At 39.5% G+C, this 22,113-nt stretch overlaps 1 protein-coding gene across 1 annotated transcript in view; it reads left to right on the plus strand.

The window, feature by feature from the left end:
* SATB2 (SATB homeobox 2) overlaps window positions 1–22,113 on the plus strand; it is a 188,014-nt gene that overhangs the window by 71,869 nt on the left and 94,032 nt on the right. Inside the window, exons 4-6 of the mRNA XM_047085608.1 lie at window positions 6,883–7,009; window positions 8,172–8,295; window positions 20,000–20,102. Of these exons, the coding sequence (XP_046941564.1) occupies window positions 6,883–7,009; window positions 8,172–8,295; window positions 20,000–20,102 (354 nt within the window). The remainder of the gene's footprint in view (window positions 1–6,882; window positions 7,010–8,171; window positions 8,296–19,999; window positions 20,103–22,113) is intronic.

Here is a 22,113-nt window from a genome sequence, read left to right on the forward strand (position 1 = left end):
CTGTACCACAGGGACACGGCCACCGAGGAGGATAAACTGATGCAATCAACGTCATGAGTTCTCCCGTTTTTACAAGGGGCTCCATCAGCAGTTAGTGTATTGTGGAAATAATACTGTGAATCAGAAGCCCCAAGGCTTAGCTCTGAGGTTGGGGTTTTTATTGATGCTCCTTTGCTGAGATCTCTTGCAGGGAGTTATGAGGTATATAAGCCCCAGCTTTTAGATATTAAAGCTAATGTCTCGTTTTTTCCCATGCTGAATTTTCACTTTGCTTTAATGTTAAAATGCACCTAGAATACAAGAAAATTATTTATTGGGCTGTTTTATAAGAATACGGCTGATATCGTGCTGGCTTCGTGTATGTGTCTCATAGATTGACTTGTGGGCTTTATTCTAGAGTACCCCCAATGTATAACTGTTTTATCAGCACCATCTATGTGCCATGGCAAAGCACGAGAATTATCCTCATGTTCTTTCTGGGCAATCTGTTACAGGCCCTCATGAAGTAAATATTTCTCATTTTTGAGGCACGGGGAGTAAAAGCTATCTCTTTGGTTTAATTTAAGAGTGGTTTCACTTAGCTATATATATAGTGGTAATAAGCTTTTCTACTCAATTGTGAGCTCCGTAATTACAGGGATAGTGTGTATAAGGGCTGTCTTTGCATCATAGTGAATTGTGCTGGGGAAACAAAAGAAAAATTTGTTGAATGAATGGATGATTTGTGCTTAGTACAAATTTTCTATTTGATTGATTATATTGTATTATCACTACATTTTATTTTATGCCCAGAAGTGACTGACTTTCTGAAAACTTGAATCAAATATTGATGAACTATACCGTGTATTAATCACCATTCTTCTTTTCATAGAGTTAGAGGTAAATAATACCAATGATATGGAGTATACTTCCATTGAGAAGAATACGTGGATTCTGTGAGATAGGTTACAAACTGATAAAAATAACAAATGTGAACACAAAGAGCATTCTTGAGATTTCTTTTTGTGATAGGTCGACTCTTTGACTCTGGCAGAATACTCCATTGGGAGAGTAAAAAAAAAACTGGTTTCCATTACTGCATCTTTTTAATTTTAGACAAAAATTGCCTCCATTTCCAACCTAATTTTATATCAGTAATGGGAATTTACCTACAATTGAATTTTGTCCCTTGGTCTAAAGGCATTGTACAAAGAGTGTGTAGATCCTTTGTATTTTAGCGAGCAGACTTGTCTGGATAGAAACAATTTTATTTATTATATTGTGCTCGATTCAGTCACATTAACATTTTTATGAATTTAAAACCCCAAATAAAGTCCCGTAATTTGTGACTCAAAGACCTTGAAACTGCATCTGTAATAGTCCTCAGCACCAGGTATTTTGCAAATGTTTGCAGATGATAAATTCCTTGGAAATAGGAAAGACAGACTTGGGAAATGGTGTCTCTGAAATGGCACTGTTGTGGGAGGTCGTTTTCTTCTAGAGAAGTCTCAAGTGTAGCTGGCTTTTCAGTCTTCTGTGCTTGTCACCTGTTCGCTCGTTGGTCTTACATATTCTGTTGTTTAACATTAAATATCAAGTCCCTGTCTGATGTGTGACTGTGGATGAACCATTGACCAGGCTCTTCAAAGGCCCATCATATGTTTGAACATTGGCACATAAGCAGAGCTGAGAAGAAAGGTTTTTGGTCCAGTAGCTAGAAAACTTGTCAGATGAAGCCCAGACCTAGTCCTGGCTGTCACCCACTGATGTGCTTGAAAAGTCACTCTTCAGCTCACATCCAGGTATAACACTAACCCCTTGCTGTCCTCATGAAAATGAACTAATGCTTTGAAAAAAAAAAATACTTCACAAACTGTAAAGTAACATAAAAGGGCATTGTGATAAAGTAAGTTCTTTATAAGATACACAGATTGACCAAGAATATTTCCTGCAATGCTATGTAGAAAAAAGGCTTGGTTGATCAGGGTTGGAATTATTTTCAAGGAGAATTTGAAGAATGTGTATGATTTCCTGAAGTGAATGTTGGGGATCTGTACTCCGACTGAGTGTGAAATGTATTCGGGGGAAAAAATGGGAACTGTCATTTATTGAGCATTTACTATATGCCTGGCTGGGCTTGAGGGGTGTGTGTGTGTGTGTGTGTGTGTGTGTGTGTGTGTACGCGTGCAGGTGCCCCACATGCATATACCACTATCTAATTGAGTCATTAGTTTTTCTCACTTTTCAGATAGGGATTGTAAAACCTAATCATAAAGCATGAGGTTTGACAATTCTATTCGTATACTTAGAGTTATGCAGTTTTTCTCCAACACTGCAAGTCAGATCTCCCCAGCAGGTACATGGCTTGTTCTTTCTTCCTCATGCTCCTTTGCTGCACTGTAACAGTCAGTGGGGTCTGTATCCCAGTGGGGGGGAGCTAGGAAGAGGCTGCTAGTGGTTATATTTAGACACACTTGTCTGGACTTTTCAGCTCTTTTCCCTTCTTAGAATGGTGCCTTCTTTTAATCCACCTGCACTCACTATAGGTTAATCTTCCTATCACTTTGCTTTGGTCGTGTTACATCTACACTAAAAAACTCCCGAGGATCTATTTTCCCCGAATATTTACTAATCATTCACTGTGGGTCAATCCCCAGTGCTAAATTCTCATTCTTATTTAAAGCCTTGTGGCACCCCTCAAGGGCAGACAGTGTTTTATCCCCATTTCACAGATAATGCAAACAGAGACTTGGAGAGACTACACAACTTCCTCAAAGTCTCATAGCTACCAGGCAAAGGAGCCTGCACCAACTCTAGGACTTGCTCCTGACCTCTGACCTCCACAATGTGTTACTGAGTCAGGCATTCGAGGCCTTCCAAAGTTGGAACCAGGCTGTTTTCCAGTCTTTTCTGTGCTTCATACCTGAACCATTGTGATTTACAGGATTCTAAGAAGAGTGAGAGCATGGTATTTGAAGTGAATCTGGTTTTAGTTATTGCCTGGTGGTACCACCCATGGTAATGAAACCCTTCTGAACTTCATTTCCCTTGGAGTTTTGAAAATAGATATCTAGGGGTGAAGGTCCGATGGAGAATTGGAGATGCACTTCCGATGTATCTGGTGGTGCAAAAAATGAGAGACTGAAGGGAAAGAGATTGTTGTAATGTTTTTGTTACTTTTAAAGTAGGGGAGATCTGAACCTATTTATGGGTGGAAGGAAAGGAGGCACTGAAGAGCAAGGATGGAAGAAATGAGTAGGGAGGGGAGGAGGGGTGGAATAAGATAGGACAGGAGGGGAGAGACATAATTCATATGCAGTCTCCCTTTTTGATTTAAAATAATGAGGGCCTTTGGAGTGCCTGGGTGGCTCAGCTGATTAAGCGTCTGGCTCTTGATTTTGGCTCAGGTCATGATCTCATGGTTTGTGAGTTGGAGCCCCGAGTCAGGCTCAGTGCTGGCAGTACAGAGCCTGCTTGGGATTCTCTCTCTCTCTCTCTCTCTCTCTCCCTCTCCCTCTCCCTCTCCCTCTCTCTCTCCCCCTTTCTCTGCCCCTCCCCTGCTCACACTCTGTCTCTCTAAAAATAAATAAATAACATTAAAAAATAATTACAGGCCTATGACCCAATTAAAGATTAAAAGATAATAATGAAATCATTAAAAAAAAGAACTTTGAGTCAACGTTTGTAAAAATAAGTTGACAATGTCTTTTTTTAAAGAAGCGTTAAAAATGTCTAAATAATTACTGTAAACAGCCAATTGTTGAGATTAATTATATCCAGGCTCTGTACTAAGTCAGGGCTTTTCATTCAATCTTCACAATATTCCAAAGTGGCCACTACTTCTGTTGTTCCATTTTATATAGAGAGGCTTGAGGTATGGAGAAATTTAAGTAACTTTCTGAGGTTACATCGCACGTGGAAGAGTCAGAGTGTGAACCGAGGCAATTTCACTTGGAAGCCTGCATTCTTAGTCACTGTTATACTGCTTCCCAGTTTGATTTCCTCAATTAACATTTGACTTCTAGCCCAAGTAATATTTTTATCTATTTTATATTGGGGAAGGAAGACTGTATCTAAGGAATGTATTTCCAAAGAGGGTTAATGCATCAGACAAAGCGCCTGTTTGGGGGGAAGGCTTATTAAAAAGAGGTACTCCAAGGAGAGCAGCCTTCTGGACATGGCTGTCTTAGCAGACCTTGCATGCACCGACCCTGGTAGATAGTAGAGCAAAGAACGTGACTTCTGGGACCATGCAGGTGAGTTAATATGGTTGAGAAAGGAGCACGTGCCACTTCCCATTGCCTGAATGTAGCATGCCTCAACAGCTCTCTTTCAAGATGCAGAAACCAACCTGTAGCAGCTGCTCTCTGTGGAGGTATTAAGTGTTGCAAAGACACCTGTGTGTGCCTCATTCCAGCCCAGACAAGTCTTCTTCCGGCTCATCAAGGTGGGGGGCAGGGGGGAGGTAGAATTTACCTAAATGGAGATTAGATTACCTAATTTCCATGAGAGTGATTTGTCTATCATATCCTGCAGAGAGCCCTCCCCCAATACCCTTTTTTGTATTGAAGTACAATTTACATACAGTAAAATGTATGCATATTAAGCGTTGCATTTGATGAATTTGACAATTTTTATACCCATGCAACCACCAGCCAAACCAAGAAAATCCCCTTATGTTTCTTTCCGGTCAGTTGCCCCTGCCGTCCAGAGGTAACCGCTTTCTGACTTCAATCCCATACGTTAGTCCTGTAGTCTTGCCTGTTCTTGTATTTTTATATAAATTAAATCTTACAGAGATATTCTGTTGTGTCTGACTTGATTAGGGCATATTTTTCCCGTGGAATACTACTCAACAAGAAAAAGGAGTGAGCAGTGACATACACACTGCAGAATGGGTGAACCTCCCTTAGAGTTGTGCACTGCCCAATGACAACTTCCGGAGTCATTTGCTTCATGTTACCTTTGTCTTCTTAGTCACCAAAATACCCACGAAATCGGCTTCCTCCACTTGTCATGTCTATCATAGGGCACAATTGCTGACTTCATTTTTCTCCCCTCCAGTTGCTTATGACAAAATACTGTGCCTTTAGACCATGGTCAATTTATACTCAACTCATGGGCTATCTTGATAATGATTTTTTGAAAGGGATTTAAAATAATGTAGTGATTTTTTAAAAAGGAAATATGTTAGCCATGTTACGTGTTATCTTTTTTAGTATTTTCAAATGTCAGAAAGAGTAAAGGAAGCCAGGAAGCAGACCCAGCCTCTGATGGGTGCTTGTCCAGTGAGCCCTGGATGTTCATTTCACGAGACTGCTTTATGCTGCGTTGCTGTGCACTTTTCATTGTCATGAGAGAGAATGTTAGGAAAACTATCCCCACAAGAAAACAGCTTTTCTTGGCAAGTGAAATGTGACTTAAGGAGCCAGAACTGGAGACATACGGTACTATGAATGAGAGCTGTGTTACTTTATTGGATCTGAGTCCAGGCACTATTTATACTGCAGCATATTCAGCACCAGATTGTTAAATCTTAATACTGAAACAGTGCATCATTTTAATATTTTTGTTCTGTTTATTCCCTGTTTTCAAGCATTATGTCAAGCATTGCGCATTCATTGATTTCATCTTGGACAGGACACGCCCTGACCAGAAAGTTCATTTCCTATTATTGGAATTTTACCCCAGAGCTATAAAACATTATTTCGCGAAGCTTTTAAAAGTTCACTTGGGTATACAGGTGTTCTCTGTCTTTGATGATAAAAAATATTTTGAAAGAACACTGTAGTTGGACCCACCTGTATTGTCAAAAATTTCTATTTCTTTTCTTTCACCAAAACAACTGTTTTAGTGGAATGTATGTATGACAATTTCTGACACCTTGGGGACCATTGGGCTTTTCACAGCATACAAATAAAATTTTTGTCCCTCTGTGTTTGTGAAATGGGTTTTTCTTTATTTTTTCTTTATTTTTCTTCATCAATGTTATATGTGCCCTATGGACACAGATATATGGACCAGATAAGATGCGTCCATCTTATGACTAAGTTAGAATTTTCACCACGTGTTGCTGAAGCTATCGGAAGAATCTTCTTGTCACAAGGGTATTCCTAAAATCACTGCTCTATATAGTGTAAGTTTGACCAGGATTTTTATTCTCTCTCCATTGGCATGCATGTTTACCATATGCAGCAGGAAACCCACAGGGAAATGGTAACCATTGTCACTCTAAAAAGAGCAGAGGAATAAAATAAAAAAAAAAAAAAAAAAAAAGGAAGCTGAAGGCATCTCTGCTATTTCTGATGTGTGGTCAGTCATTGTGCTATTGGAAAATAACCCCTCTGCCTGGTGAAACACGAATCTGGAAGTGAACTCTAACTGGTTCATCAGCTCCAAATGCTGTTTGCACTGGGGATCACACCACAGTCAGGATGTGACTGTGTGTGTGCTGAGCCCACACACAGGAATTTTCTTGTACAATTCAAAACCAAATCTTATATTTACTTAAGGCTTGCTTTTTTTTTTTTTTTTTTTTTTTTTTTTTTTTTTTGTCTATGAAATCAGCAGTCCGGTATATTTAGCATCAGTCTTAAGTTAGAATGTGAAACAAGACTTTGGGGGAAGGAAGTATCCGTATGGTTTTCTAAGTAATTTAAGAAACAGGAAAACATAAAAGAACTGATTGTCCATGATTAAACCTCAATCCTTTCATTCTCATCTTCCTGTATAGTTAACTCAGTTGTCGGCCAGAAAGAAATAGGTTATTGCACTGGGTTGTAAAATATCTCTGAATGGGCCTTGAATGTTGACTATCGAATGACCTTCTTAACATTGAACAAACAATGAGAAGGTTTAATAAATAGCAGAAATGTGTTTATTATGTTTTTCTTCTCTTTGCAGGAATAATCAAGCTGGGGAGGTGGAACCCTCTCCCTCTCAGCTATGTGACAGATGCCCCCGACGCAACAGTGGCCGACATGCTGCAAGATGTCTATCATGTTGTGACGTTGAAAATCCAATTACAAAGGTGGGTGTCTCTGAACATCTGCCCTTCCGCACTCGAGGAGCTGCTCCGTCACTCAGAGAGTCACTGCAGAGATTAGCACGTCCTGTCTTTGTTGATTTCTAGACACTGGATGAAATGAGAAAGAAAGGAGAGAGAGGAGGGACCCTTCACCAGGCATCTTTATAGTCCACATTCCAACTGTTTTATGTTTTGTTTTCAGAAGCAGTGAAGTGGTAACCTAGGGGAAGCTTGATAAATCATTAAAAATCTGTGGCCCTTAAAGGGGAACTTTCCACAGCCCCTAATTTAATGGGTTCTCTGTTTAAACACTTAGCACATACAATTTGAAGAATAAACACTTCTGCTGTTTTTGGGCTTGTGTTTTGAGGGCTGACTTCTATGCTAGTGTAGCAGGCTTCCCAGGAAGGTGCTGGCACTGGGCATCTTTTTCTTCCCTTTCTGGTGGCTGCCTCGAGGAAGCACACTCTGCGGCCTGCAGAGGTTCTGGAAGTGATTTTATTTTTCCAGGTACAGCATCCAGAGCAAGTTATGCCTCTAAAGAATCTAGAGGTTCTCTGCAGAGTCTTGTATTGTAAAGTGCCTATAAGTCATATGGTTTAAGAGACGTTGTCCTTTAGTGAAAGGGTTTTGAATTTGCTCATTTTGGAGAATCTGTACTTTAATGGGGACCCAACATCCCCATCCTTGCCTAGGAATGCTTTAGTGTCCTATCTTAAAAGTTATTTTTTGGTTAGAAAAGCAACATCTCTGAATCGTTCAATGAGAGTGAAGAGTGGGCCTTCACGCTTTGAATTGAAAGGAACATTTGTTTACATTTAGCGTTAGGGATGTCCAATAACTGAACTTGTATTGTGGAAGTTTGTAATCACATTGCCATGCCATTCCCATCAACAGATTGGAAAAGCCATATTTTAAATCGTTAACAGTTCTTCATATCTGAAGTGACTATTTTTCTTAGAGAGACCGAGTGGGGCTTTGTCCAAGTCCTAGAGAAGCAGTTTTGCTCTCCTTCCCTCATGTAGGGCCCACACGGGACCCTGATCTTTAGCACTTTTCCTACTGCTGGCACAGGACCCAGGAGCAACTGCCACACTCAGAACCCCCTGCAGCCAGGGCCCTTTGTTGAGGTCTGCGTGGTGTTCATTCTTGCTCTGTTTCCCAGTTGTTCGAAGTTGGAAGACTTGCCTGCGGAGCAGTGGAATCATGCCACAGTCCGCAATGCCTTAAAGGAACTGCTCAAAGAGATGAACCAGAGCACATTAGCCAAAGAATGCCCTCTCTCCCAGGTCAGTATATCCAGGTGGGGTTCTGGGAAACGAAGAAAGCCACTGGTGGACTTTCTTGCAAGAGGGGCACGCCTGCTCAGACAGCTGTCCTCTATCTTTTATTATAGTTACTCTGCACTCTAGGTGGAAAAAACATGGAGGTTGTGGTGTTTGTTTTTGTTTTTGTTTTTTTGTTATAGAGTAGAAGTTATCACTTCCCGAGAGCTTTGATGTAATGGGCATACATGAAAACATTTCACATTCACAGTCTTTAACTTCTCACGTGTATCACAGGAGGTAGGTATCAGTGTCTCCACTTTATCGATCAGGAAACCAAGACTCAGAGAAGCACTTTGCCTTCCCAGGCTTCCTCAGTAGGCTAAGTGGCAAGTTGAGATCCTAATCCAGACCTCCCCTCCCAAGGTTCAGGCTCCAGACCATTCATTTTTTTACTTATTCAATGGAGTGAGTCGACTATGTCAGACCCATCTTAATTTTTTTTGTTTAGTTTTTGAGCATTTCCCCTGGCTAGCAAAGAAAGATGATCTTTGCATCACATACATTTGTATAGTTTCTGCTGTGATTCTGCCACATGAAAATATATCATGAGAAAAAGAGGTACTCCATTTTTAGTGAAGCGATGAGAAGCTAAAGCCACAAAAATATGAGGTAGACAAGATCAAAGGAAGGAACAGAGTGGGAAAGGGCTGCCTTTTCCATTTGTGTTCATGGGCAAGGGACCCACTTTTTCTAATGATGCGGTAATATTTTGGTGGCTATGGTCAGCGGCTTAGGACTGCTGTGAAATGAACTCGGGTTGACATTGTTTAAAGCTATGAATGGAAATCCATTTCCTGTGTGAGTTGCTACACTTGATTTAAGACAATGGACTAATTACATGTCTGTCAAGTTCAAGGGAAGGTGACAAGAATGTAGAAACTTGATGTGCCCTGATCTGTGTTCTAGGATAATAGAGTCTTTGGGGGGAAGCAGGAAGCCTGCTGGTTAAGAGCATGCATTCTGGAATCAGTTAGATCTGGATTCATGTCCTGGTTTACAGGCCTCTATGACCTCACTTTTACAAGCCTGTTTCTTTGTAAGTAAAACCAGGATAGTAATAGTTCTAAGTCATATAATGAGGAGTAAATGAGATAAATCACATAAATTCTTGGCCTGGTGTCTGGCATACAATGATGTTGCATAAACAGTATCAGCTATTATTTAAAAAAATTTTTTTAAGTTTATTTATTTCGAGTGAGAGAGAGTGAGTGGGGGAAGAGCAAGGAGAGAAGGAGAGAAAAGATCCCAAGCAGGCTCTGTGCTGTCAGTGGGGAGTCTGACATGGGGCTCGATCCCATGAACTGCGAGATCATGACCTGAGCTGAAATCAAGAGTTAGATGCTTAGCCGACTGAGCCACCCAGGCACCCCCAGTATCAGCCATCATTATTGAGACATGATATTGTTGGTGTGAACTGAATATTTTTCATGTGTGTTGTGGAGCATGTTTTAGAATGTAAATCCTCTGAGATGCTATTAATCTTTTTTTCCCCAAATATTCAAGAAGGTATGTATCTGAGTAGTAGGTAGCTAGGTAGAAAGGAACACTGGTATTTCTTGACCATCAGTTATGTACTTAATCTTGTGCTTACAGCTTTCACACAGGCCACTTCAGTACCTACCTGTAGGTATGTATCCAGGTGCTAACACTTATTGCTAGGATTTTCATTTATTCCAGTGTGATTGCTTATGTAGTTATAAAAATAAAAATTTGAAGTTATTCTGATCATATACAGGTATTGGATAAAGAAGAGTTAGGAAAAATAATTCATTTGTCCTGAATTTTACAGTCACGGTTAATTGTTTCTTGGATTTATATGGAAGTCAAAATGGGCTTTACTTGGAAGTAGACAAGCTCCTAACTTAATATCACCAATTCAGAATTTTATCCAGGGCTGTTAGAGCCAATGGAAATTTGGCCATCACTGATCTATCATGATTATCAAGTTTAGTTATCACTGTAATATGTGGCTAGAGAGACAGCATGAGTGGAAAGAACCTAGACTGGGAGTTGAGAGCCCTAGCTGCCATCTCCCCCATTCATTTATTTTTGCTGGGTGTGTGACCCCAGGCAAGCCCACCTGCCTTGAGGACCTCACTGAATTCATTTGTAAACTGGGCATGATTGTTATCTATGCATATTTCACATAATTTGCAGGGTTGTCTTGAGGTTTGATTGAGACCACCTTTATCCTCACCATGAAAACCTCTTTTTACCCCCATTTTCTATTCTCATTACTTGCCGCCACACCCCCTACTCCACCCCCGCTGGTTGCCCAGCCTGAAAAGTTTCTTCTCTATCACTCTGTTTGATCCTGTGGATTCTACTGCCTTCATATCTGAAATCTTCCTCCTTTGTGCCATTTCCTCGTTTAGACTTAACCACCTTTTAACCTTTGTCCCATCGTCTGCTTTTCCAACACTGAGAACTTGCCATTTCCTCCTCTGCAAGCCTCCAGTGACTGCCTCTGCCCTGCCCAAAAGAGGTACAGACTGCATTAACATAGCCTAGAAGAATTGTTCACATGATACCATCCAGCCTGACTTCTCACCGGAGCCACCACCTTCCCCTTTTTACCTGCATCCTCTTTGTGCTCCAGACACATGGAATTAATTACTTTAGAACATTTGCCATTGCTCTAATGTCACCAAAATATTCCTGAGGGTGGGAGCAACCCTTAGCATTACAAGTCTAACAAAGCAACTTCTGGTGATATTTAAAAAAAATCATGCAAAATTTATATTCTGCTCCATATACCTGTGTTTTTGATATTTGTTTTTGATGCCATAAAAATCACTTTACCTGTACTTCTCCTTCTGTTCATGTGAGACTGGCCTTCCAGGGAGATACACCATGCTAATGTCTGGCTTTGGTAGCCCTGTACACAATGCTGGTGTTGTTAGGGTCCTTCAGTTTGATCCTTGCTTGCTTTTACATATATGATTTCTTCTGGCTAGTACGCAGTGCTCTCTTGTACTTGATGAAGTCACCTCTCAAATTCAAGCTGGAAAGTCACTGCTGGTGAAGTACCCTGACCTTCTGGTTGAAGCAGTTGCTTCTGCTCTTGGTGGACTTTTGTATACACCCCTGTCACAGCGCTTATCACAGACTGTTATCAGTGCTACCTGCTGGTTCTCATCACTTGCTGGACTGCCCCACAAGCAGAAGCCATCTCTCGTCCACCAGCACTTCCTCAGCATTCAGCACAACATATGCCTTGCAAGTAGTTGTTATTCTGATGCACAAGTTCTCAACTTGGCCCTGTTTATCTTTGAGTGAATAGTTCTTTGTGGTGGGGGGCTGTCCTGTGTGTTGTAGGATGGCTAGCATCATCCCTGGCCTCCACCGACTAGGTGCCAGTAGCATGCCACCATCCCTCCCCCACCAGTTGTGACAACCAGAATGTCCCCAGACATCGCCAAATGTCCTATGAGGGGAGTAAATCACTCTTGGTTGAGAACCACTGCTGTAATGTGTTTAATGAATTAAATATAAAAATGTTTTAGAAAGTGCTATAAACTGCAATTATTATTTTTATGGTGTTCTTGGCAGCTCTAAAATGTTTTGAACTAGAAACACTGAATACAGTAATTTGGTGGTTGATGGCCAGTACATTTTCAGTCAAACAGGTCTCAATTCTATTACTTAAATTTGGGGGGAGATTTGATTTAGGGTTCTGGTATGCTGTGTGATTATGGAACATCTTATTGGAGTAGTCTTCAGTGAGCATGGACATATAATATGGGCCCCAGCATCAGTCCTACAGCTATTACCCTTAAACAGTCCAGATTATTCACTTAAATTGCATAGCTCAGTTGCCTTTCAGGATGGAAATAAGCTCACCTAGTTTGTTTGAAGTTGTCATAGAACAGGTGCATACATTTTTAAGGTTCAATCTATGTAACGTGAAAAAGAATGCATTTTTGTTCTGAGAAGGTGAAACATAATTCAACATTGTATTCCATCAACATTACTGGGGTCCTAGTTAGGAGTCGGGCACTTTGCAATGGGTTGGGGATGCAGTGGGAAAGATGAGAGAGGAATACAGCTTTCAACCTAGGAAGACGAGAGTGGAGTATCCAACACTACCTACTTCAAAGCAGAAAGTAGGTTAGTGGACTGTGTGAAACAGACTTAGCTCATGAGTAAAAAAAAAAACGACTTTTTTTGAAATGATTTTTCATTATCCCCAGGCCAAACTGTATTAGGTATTTCCTCTCTCAGATGTGGTGATTGTATAAAGGAATGATGGTTCAGTGGCCGGTATCCATTTTCTTGAACATCCAGTGTCCTGCAGTTCAAAAGAGCAGCCTTTGAAGGCAGGAGAAAAGAAAAATGGAAAAGTCCATAAAAGGGCAACAATTACAGGCTGAGGCATATATATTTAAAGGGAGGGAAGTCATGATTTAGCTCTTCTCTGTCTGGCCAGATAGGTTGTGTTTGTGTATCTGTGTATTTATTTTTGCTTTCAGCTTTCCAAATGTGCTTAGGTGCTTACACACCCTCATCCTTTTCCTCTGATGTTCCCCTGAGTTACCACTTGCAGCCTCTCCCTGAAGGGGACATATAGTCTGTCCCAAGCATCCTAACTTACCATACCTTAGGCATAGATCTCTTATTAGTCTTCTTTAACCGTTCCAGTTTGGAAACATGAACACATCTTTCTGTGGCTTACTTGTTTTTACTCAAGGAAGAGTTAAAAGAAAAAATCCCAGGTCCTTTGGGTGTTGATCCATTAAAATAAGTAGAGCTAACAGGACCTTCCTTGTCCACCTCATAGGTTATTATGATGATCAAATGGAAAGACTGAGGAGACAGTCTTGTTAACTTAAAATTGCCACGAAAGAACAAGTAATTTGCAAATGCATATACCTTCCAGTGCTTTCCTGCAATGCCTTTAACATCCACATGTTCTCTGTGACTCTAGATATATTTTTTTAAACTTATTTTTGTGGTAAAAATACATAACATGAAGTTTATCATTCTAACCATGTTTAAGTTTATAAATCAGTGGCATTAATTACATTCACAGTGTTGTGCAACCCTCACGTCTATATTTTTCCAAAACTTTACATCATGCCAAACACAAAGTCTGTAACCATTATGTAATAACTCCCCATTTCCCTCTCCACACCCAGATCCCCAGGTAACTTCTATTCTGTTTTCTGGCTGTATGAATTTACTTAATCTAGATGCCTCATAAAAGTAGAATCCTAGAATATTTGTCTTTTTATCTGGCTTATTTTGTTTAACATATAGATATCTTTTTAAAGTAGCTCTTGGGGGCACCTGGGTGGCTCAGTCAGTTGTCCGACTTTGACTCAGGTCATGATCTCACGGTCCGTGAGTTTGAGCCCCACCTTGGGCTCTATACTGACAGCTCAGAGCCTAGAGCCTGCTTAGGATTTTGTGTCTCCCTGTCTCTCTGCCCCTCCCATGCTCATGCTGTGTCTTTCTGTCTCTCTCTCTCCCCTGGCTCAAAAATAAATAAACATTAAAATAAATATTAAATGCTTCCCTTTAAAAAATAAAAATAAATAAAGCTCTGTTCCATGCCCTTAACTGAGGTTTTATGGCTAAATATTTGAGGAACAAAATGACTGGCACAAGTTATTGAACTGTGAAAATGTTACTAGATTTCCACTATGATGGTGATACAGTGTTTATAGTCTTTTTAAGACATAGACTGTAGGATAATTATTTCTGTCATCCTGAGCAAGCCTTGCTCTTTTGGGGATCATTAAAGGACTAACACAAATCTACAATATGCTAAAATAATCGGGCAATGAACTCAAGCAGCTGGTTGGGTTGGTAGAAAACACAAACTGACTATGTGCTTATCTACAGTCAAGTGGCTGATCACCTGTGTGAACCTGTATTGTCTTAACTAGTTGCCAACTGTCCCTTTCATTTAATCTTCAATTCACATATGCAGTGGGGATGCATCCTGCCTTGTGTCAACCAGTTGCCAACTGTCCCTTTAAGTTGTTTTCATGTGAGTTTGTTTTAGTTCTAGGCCCAACCTCCTGACTCTTGTTGATGGCGGCTTACAAGTGACAGCTTGAAAAGAATCCCTCACTGGGTGATTGCCTTCAACGTATGAAATGATTGCATGGAGAGGAGAGAGCAGACACTCATTGAGTCTGTCTCTTGTGCTAGGCCTTTTACTCGAATCATCTCTCTGAATCCTTCCAGCCCTCTGAGACAGGTAGCAACATCCCTCTTTCACCGCTGAGGGGGCCACTAGCAGATAAGCAAGCCACTCAGCCGCGCCTCAGGGGAGGAGCTCTCAGAGGTAGTCCTGTCCTACTCCAAAGCCCAGGGGAAGTGTTTCCTTCAACTAGAATGGCAAAATTTTCAGTTCTGATAGTATAGCTCAGAAGCGGCGATAGAAAGGGAGAGCAAAAGGCTGCCAGATAACATTAACTGAATTTTTCATGACAAAGTAATTCCTCCAAATCAGTTTTTTCGCTTTAGTGTACTTGATTGAAGTATCATTATAATCTCATGTTTAATATGTAATTTAGCATACCGCAAAGCAGAATAAAAAAGCTGAAAATGAGCAAAGAATGCATATATTATTCATTGCCTGCATCATGCTCTCTGCTGTGTAGACATGGAAAGGGAAGCTATGAGATGCAGCCTCGCTCCCCCCACTCGGGCACTCCTCTTGCTAAGACAGGGCACTCCTACTGACAGACGTGTAACCATTCACTTTGGTTTTAAGATGTTCTTTTTTATAGCAAGTGTATTATGTGTCTGCAGCTTAGCTGCTCTTAGTATAACACTGCTATTGAAACAAATAAATCTCACTAAGCCAAGGAGAATGTGGTAAAGGATATCCAATTATTTTACCTTTCTTTTCTTGGGGAGGAAAAGGGGGTGGTCAGGTCTCTGTCTTTCCAAGTGTATTGTACAAATCATTTTAACCTGTGTTTAATGTTTTGCTTTTCCTATTAAGTTTTTTTTCTAAGTTTTTTTTATTTCATCTTAGAGAGAGAGAGAGAGAGAGAGAGAGCGCGCGCACATGTGCATGGGAGGGGCAGAGAGAGAGGGAAAGAGAGAGAGCATCCCAAGCAGCCTCCATGCTATCAGCACAGAGACTGATGCGGGGCATGGACTCACGAACTGTAAGATCATGACCAAGAATCAGATACTTAACCAACTGAGCCACCCAGGCGCCCCTCTTATATTAAGATTTATTTTATTTTTTATTAAAAAAATTCTTTTTAATGTTTACTTATTTTTGAGAGAGAGAGGGAGAGAGAGAGAGAGAGAGAGAGAGAGCAAGAGACAGAATCTGAAACAGGCTCCAGCCGCTGAGCTGTCAGCACAGAGCCTGATACGGGGCTCAAACTCATGAACCATGAGATCATGACCTGAGCTGGAGTCAGACCTTTAACTGAGCCACCCAGGTGCCCCTAAATTTGTTTTAGGTTCTTTAGTTTTATCTGATTCTAACCTCCGTAACTAGCCCCTCTAAGGAACCTGTGGTCACAGCTTTATGTTTTGTTTTTGTCACCTTGTTTCTTAGTCTGTTTGTAGTATCTGCTACTGAGTTTGTACTAGCTGATGGAGGTGGTGGTGAATATTTCCTTTCTTTCATTAATTAACTTCTCTTTTCGGAGACTTCTAGAATAATGTGGCCTGGTGGTAGTGTCTTTTTATGGTGTTTTCCATTGCCGTTTTACTTTGAGCAAGATGCTTCTTCATTCTGAGCTTCTTGGCCCTCAGTTTAGAAAATGGAACTATATCAGAGGTGACATCTATTCTCTGAGCTAGTCAAAAACAAAGAAGTGAGTTTAAAATTTGTCTCAGGAGGCTAAAAGAAAATTTCTTTTTAGACAAGGCAATCTATTTAACTATAATAAGTATTAAAGCGATGTATTTTATTGTTTAAACAATATCTGTTTAAAACAGTATAACATTCTCTTGCAGTTTGGCATGTTGGAAATTCAAATTGGCTAGTAAACTTTAAAGTGACTGATTCTGGTATATTTTAATTCCTCAAATACCTTATTTTATTTTTTTTTAAATAACTTTCAAATATAACTGGCAAACTATGTGTAGGAGTGACTGCAAATGAGGAAACTTACATTTTATTCTTCACTTAAAATCTTCATATTTAAGATTTCATGATTAATTACAAAGGAGCCTGAAATTTTCCAAAAGTTTCTGTAGTTGGGAAGGCATTTTAAACCTTCTATTTATTTTAACACATAATATTTTTCATAGCATGGCTTGGTCTACAATTACCATTCATGGAGTGTTTATGGCTGTGACCGAGGACCTGAAGGGGCTGCCTGATTGCCCAGTGTATGTGTGCTCTCCCGTCTCCTTCCCACAGCCCACCACCTTGCCAAGTGAAGCTTGCTCAGTAAATGCAAGGTCATTTTAATATAAGCCTCAGTAAAACATAATTACTTTAAGTATTAAAAAGAATAATACACATCTCTTTCTGGTCATTTGTATCAGCATCGCTTTATACAACCTGTGTGCTCAGGAGGTGGTTACATTCCTGGTTGAAAAAGCCCACTCAAATCTTCGTTCGTATGTTAAAAAAAAAAAAAAAAAAGTGGGGATCCTAAAAGTCCAATTGTGTGGTTGCTCTAGAATTATTGGAAAACATAAAAGAGCAATATAAAATACAAACCTATATACATATTTTTAAAAAGCAGTAAATGGAAATTAGATTTTTTTGGCAGAGTGGAAAGTAGGGGAGATTTTAATCATTACTCATCCCATTTTTGCAGCAACTGTATCTCATCAGGTCTAAGATGCTGTTGATTGTAAGATGCATCCCAATTTCAGTGACACTGAAGTATTTTAAAAATGTGACTGTAGAATGGATGAAATGTGGTAAATGCAGACTCTCTGCCCCAGGACCTCTGGAAAACATATTCCAAGTAGAGTAAAAGTATGTGCTGGGTCTGTGTTAGCTCCTTTCAGTTTGTGTATAATGAAGTAAATTTTGATCTTTTACAAACAAATTGACACTAAGATGACCTTAATATGTATCCAGAATATTCTAGTGAGGCCCAATGGTTCAAACTGACTGTGAGAATGTAGTAGTCTAATTTAGGGTTAGAGAATATTCATGTTTGAAAATGGAATAATAAGAAGTAACATGACCTTTTGTCTAAAATATCCCCCAGATGTACCTCTTCTGTTTTGAAGTCTCACTGAAGATGAATTACAAAAATTCTTATCAGTGGAACTAGCTTGAGTGTCAACTAAATGTAAAGACCTGCAGGGAATTAATATGAATAAAATGTACCACAAACTCAGAGAGACCTTTGAGTGACTAAAGATTCTCATTATCCAGGAAACTTTCTTTATTTGCTACCTGATTCCTTTGCTCAACTCATATTTTAAATCTATCTTTCCCCCATGTGGTCTGTAGAGATAGAAACTCATTTATGGTAATCTGGGGAAAAGAATAAATCTGATTGAGGCTGTGGGTAGCCAACTTCTCCTTTTTTAAATGAATTGTGTGAACCTGACTCTAGCATAGAATCTGGTGATGGAGACCATGAAAGCCCAGATATAACTTCCTGTGACATAGATTGACTCTGGCCTTGTGCAGTGTCAATGAAATGCATCTGGAGCAAGGACAAAATAGGCTAAAGACTGAGGGAAATGTGGATTCTCTGGGGCCACACTGATGTGGGTTTGTGGCCTAGTCTTATGGGCTAGGAAGTTGAGGTACAGCTCCAGGTAGTAACTGAGACACTTTGCATTTTAGTCTGCTTTCCAGACCACTTTGCAATAGAAGATTTAGCTCAGTTTCCTATCACGGCCATATATCCTATGCCTTTCTAGAAGATACCATTCATATAAACAACATACAAAGATGACAAGTACATTTGCAATTATTCCTATACACCAGTGTGGCTAGTGCATCTATTATTAGGCTGCTTTCATGTTAAAATTTTCATTATTATGACATTTCAGTTTGGCATTTTAAATTTTCATCTCTGTCCCTTTTCATCTGTTCTATTTCAGGGACTCAGATGTCCCACATCAGAACTGTGTTAGACATGGGGGGGGGGGGGGGAGGCGGGGAATGAAACAGACACAGTCACTGTCCTCAAGGGTTTCACAGACAAAGAGAAAAACTCAGCCCAGAGAGGAAACTAGCCCAGCTAGCCAAGAGACTTCTTTACTTCTTTGTTAATAACACACAGAGCAGAACCCTGCCTCAGGAAGATTAGGATTCCACTGATCCTCTAAGGCAGTAGGTAAGGCTCTGGTAGTTCTGTGATACACTCAGGTGATACTGGCTCTTTGTGTTTCCAGGGCTGTGTTCAGATCCTCAGATAAAAATGGTTTTCCTAACTATCTCCACTTAGAGAACAGAATTGTTATTTAGAGATCAGCAACTGGGAGAGGTTAGCCATCTGCTATGTAGAAAAGGCCAAAGAGGTTTCTGTAAATTGAATTAGGACTCCCCTCCCCCACCAGTACCGGACAGTGATTGAAAAAGAAGGACTCTGTGGGCTCACCGACACAACTTTTAAATGGGAGTCTATGCAGTACTGTCTGCTGATGTTTGAACCTCTTGGTAAATAACTTACTATTGCCTCAATTTATCGTTATCTTTTTTATCTCGACTACTTTATAAAAATATCATTAGAAGTTTTGAGATTTTGCTCAGCTGCTCCACCCATATCTTTTGAAAAAAGATGGGATTTCAAGGCGAGATATAAAACTTTACAGAGGTCATTTGGATCTCTTGAGTTTATGTCCATTTGCTTTTAGACAGAATTTGCTGAAGTAAAAATCTATGTATAAATCTGTGCCTGTATTATCACAATCAATTCAGGTGTAAGTTAACATCTGTCATAAATGTTGGTCCAAACATGCCATATTGACTGAAAACATATCTGTAGGAAATTTCACTCAAGGTGTGCAATTATAATTTAATTTTTTAGCAGTAGGTCAGGTTCTGTGCTCTTCCTTTTCCTTTTCATCCCGATTACAAATCAGCTAAAGGGTAGACCTGAGAGGGACAGGGGATGAAGAGCAAGAAGGAATCATGTACTTAAACACTCAGAAAGTTTTAGCTTTGATTCATTTTTGGTTGAAATACAGTGCAAGTGTTATGTTTAGTTTCTCCTGCTCTAAAATAAGCACTGTTAATTTTTTCATTTGGTGAATTTTCACACAAGTGCTAATCACACGTTTCTATAAATTATATTAATTTAACTTATTTCCCTAAATGTTGTTCTGCAGTGTGTAGCACGGATGTTCTCAGATTCTTGGCTGTGTGAGCTTGTTGCCGTTGGAAGCAGAACAGAAACATCTGAAAGACATTATCTGAATTACCGATGCTGGAGCATCTGATCTCACCTTTCACTCTGGTTCCTAAAACACAACTGTTTTTTCCCCTTGTGTTTTATCTGTATGTCCTGCCTCCTCCATCTTTGACATTGCCCCCAGTTTGGTTTTTTTGGAGAAGGCACTGTCATCGTACAAGTTAAAGAAAGAGTAAATTTGGGTCGTCGTATTTGATGTTTAATAGTTTAGTTTGCATGAGGGTGACTACTTCAGATTTAAAAGACAACAGAGTTTGGTGTGGGCTATAATCTGCCCTTTCTTATCCCCCAAAAGGAGTACTCATTTATGAAAAAAATTAACTATTAAATATATTTTTCCTTTTCAGAGTATGATTTCATCCATTGTAAATAGCACATATTATGCCAACGTGTCAGCAACCAAGTGCCAGGAGTTTGGGAGATGGTATAAGAAGTACAAGAAGATTAAAGGTAAACTGACTTTTTTGTTTTGAGAGCCTGTTTTTAATTTCTTTGGTCAATGAGTTGTTGGTTCTTTGGCGTTTATGCTAATTTTAGCTATAAATGTTTATAAAATTATATATGATTTTTATAAAGGTAAGATTCTTAATATTCCCATCCGGAGATCCTAATTAGCTTCCTTAAAACTAAGATGATATTATGGGACACCTGGGTGGCTCAGTTGGTTGGGTCGTGATCTCACGGTTTGTGGGTTTGAGCTTCACGTCCGGCTCTATGCTGACCGCTCAGAGCCTGGAGCCTGCTTCAGATTCTATGTCTCCCTCTCTCTCTGCCCCTCCCCTGCTTGCACTCTGTCTCTGTCTCCAAGACAAAACAAAACAAAACAAAACAAAACAAAACAAAAGACGGTATTAGAACTAAAGTAAAATTCTTAGCATAATATATAAAGTTTATTGTTTTTACAAGACACATCTGTGAAGACCAAGATTTTTAGAAATATTTTGATGTGGTTTATTTCAGATAGGCATGTCTATTTAAAAAACTCAATCAATAAATCATTTCCGTTAATATATTAATGGAAATTTAAAAGCAGTCATTGTAGGTTAAATCAGCACTTACAGTTGCAGTACCAATTAAAAAATTGAAATGATGCTGTGGTAGCAGGAAATCTTTGCTTAGAAATGGAGTTTTGACGTGCTTATTTGGTGACAATTCCAGAGCGTGGTTAAACCAAAGGGACTCTGCAGTAAAGCAGACTTGTGTTCAAATCTCTAGCCTCCATTTGCTAGCGTGTTTTTGTGTGTTTACACAAATTACGTATTTAACTTCACCAAGGTTCAATCTCCTCATCTGAAAATTGGAAACAATAAAAGTCTTTAAATCGCTCACTAGCTGTGAGGACTAAATAAGTTAATAATGGCATAAGGAAGCCTCTTAAATAATAGCTATAATACTATAATGCTATACTGATAATTACTAGTAGTAGTACTAGCAGTCATATATTAAATGTGGAATTGTGTCTGGTCCTGAAAATACAGCCTCTTATATAATAAATGGCATGCTCTTTAGACCATCCAGCCCTTGAAATGTATCAGTGATATTTTGCCTTTGCAAATATGTCAATGTTGGAAACATTCTGGTGTTCTCACCCAATTCAAATGCTATTCAAATTGAAATGCTATGAGCCCCTGAGGGGATTTGGGGAATTTTTGGGTAACATAATTGCTTGATGTTCAAGGGTCCTTCCAGTCTATATTTTGCATGATTATGACATCATCCATCGTACTTTATTATAGGTATTCATAGCCTTGCTGACAGTTCTCTGCCCCCATATGAGGTTCAAATGACAATTTATGGTGGGTAGGTAAAAGTAAAAGATGAGTTTATTTGTTTTACTACCTGTAGGTTTCCTCTAGGGAGACAGTATCGAAGTAATGCTTATTGGTGTTTGAGTATTTGGGAGCTTGTTTACAAGGTTACCTTTTGACGAAATGAACTTTACATGCATTGACAGAACATTTATGATTACAAAAGACTGAGCGCATTTTATGCTAAATATCCATTTTATCAGGAAAGTCAAGATGTTGAACTACCCAGGAGGAATTAAGTACACTGAAAATTGAATTAAGATCCATTTCTCTTCCGCAAATTCTAAAATTCTTAGCAGCATTTAGATTCCAGTTTGGGCACTTGCTTTAGAATATTATTAATATTAACTCTTATGCAGGATAAGATGAATAACTCCTTCTCATTTTAAGACATGGCTGTGTAGTTCAGAAGGGTTTCTTTTCTCTAAGTGTTGTCTCTAAGTTTTTCTTTTAAAATAAGATTGTTGAAGTGTTTGAACATATCCTCTTTGGCTAAACATCAAAAGAATCATGCAGCTTCAAGGTCATTTGTTAGATCCCATTTACTTGCTGTTAGAAGAGAAAAGGAAGAGAGCGTCCTCTTTTAATAGGCTTGAGTATAATTCCAGATTCAGAAAGACTGGAAACTCTTCACTCTAGTGTTTTCAGAATTG

Source organism: Lynx rufus, unplaced genomic scaffold, assembly GCF_022079265.1.
Source record: "Lynx rufus isolate CCGP_SWC_20201006 ecotype Redwood Valley unplaced genomic scaffold, mLynRuf1.p SCAF_2, whole genome shotgun sequence".
Lineage (NCBI taxonomy): Eukaryota > Metazoa > Chordata > Mammalia > Carnivora > Felidae > Lynx > Lynx rufus.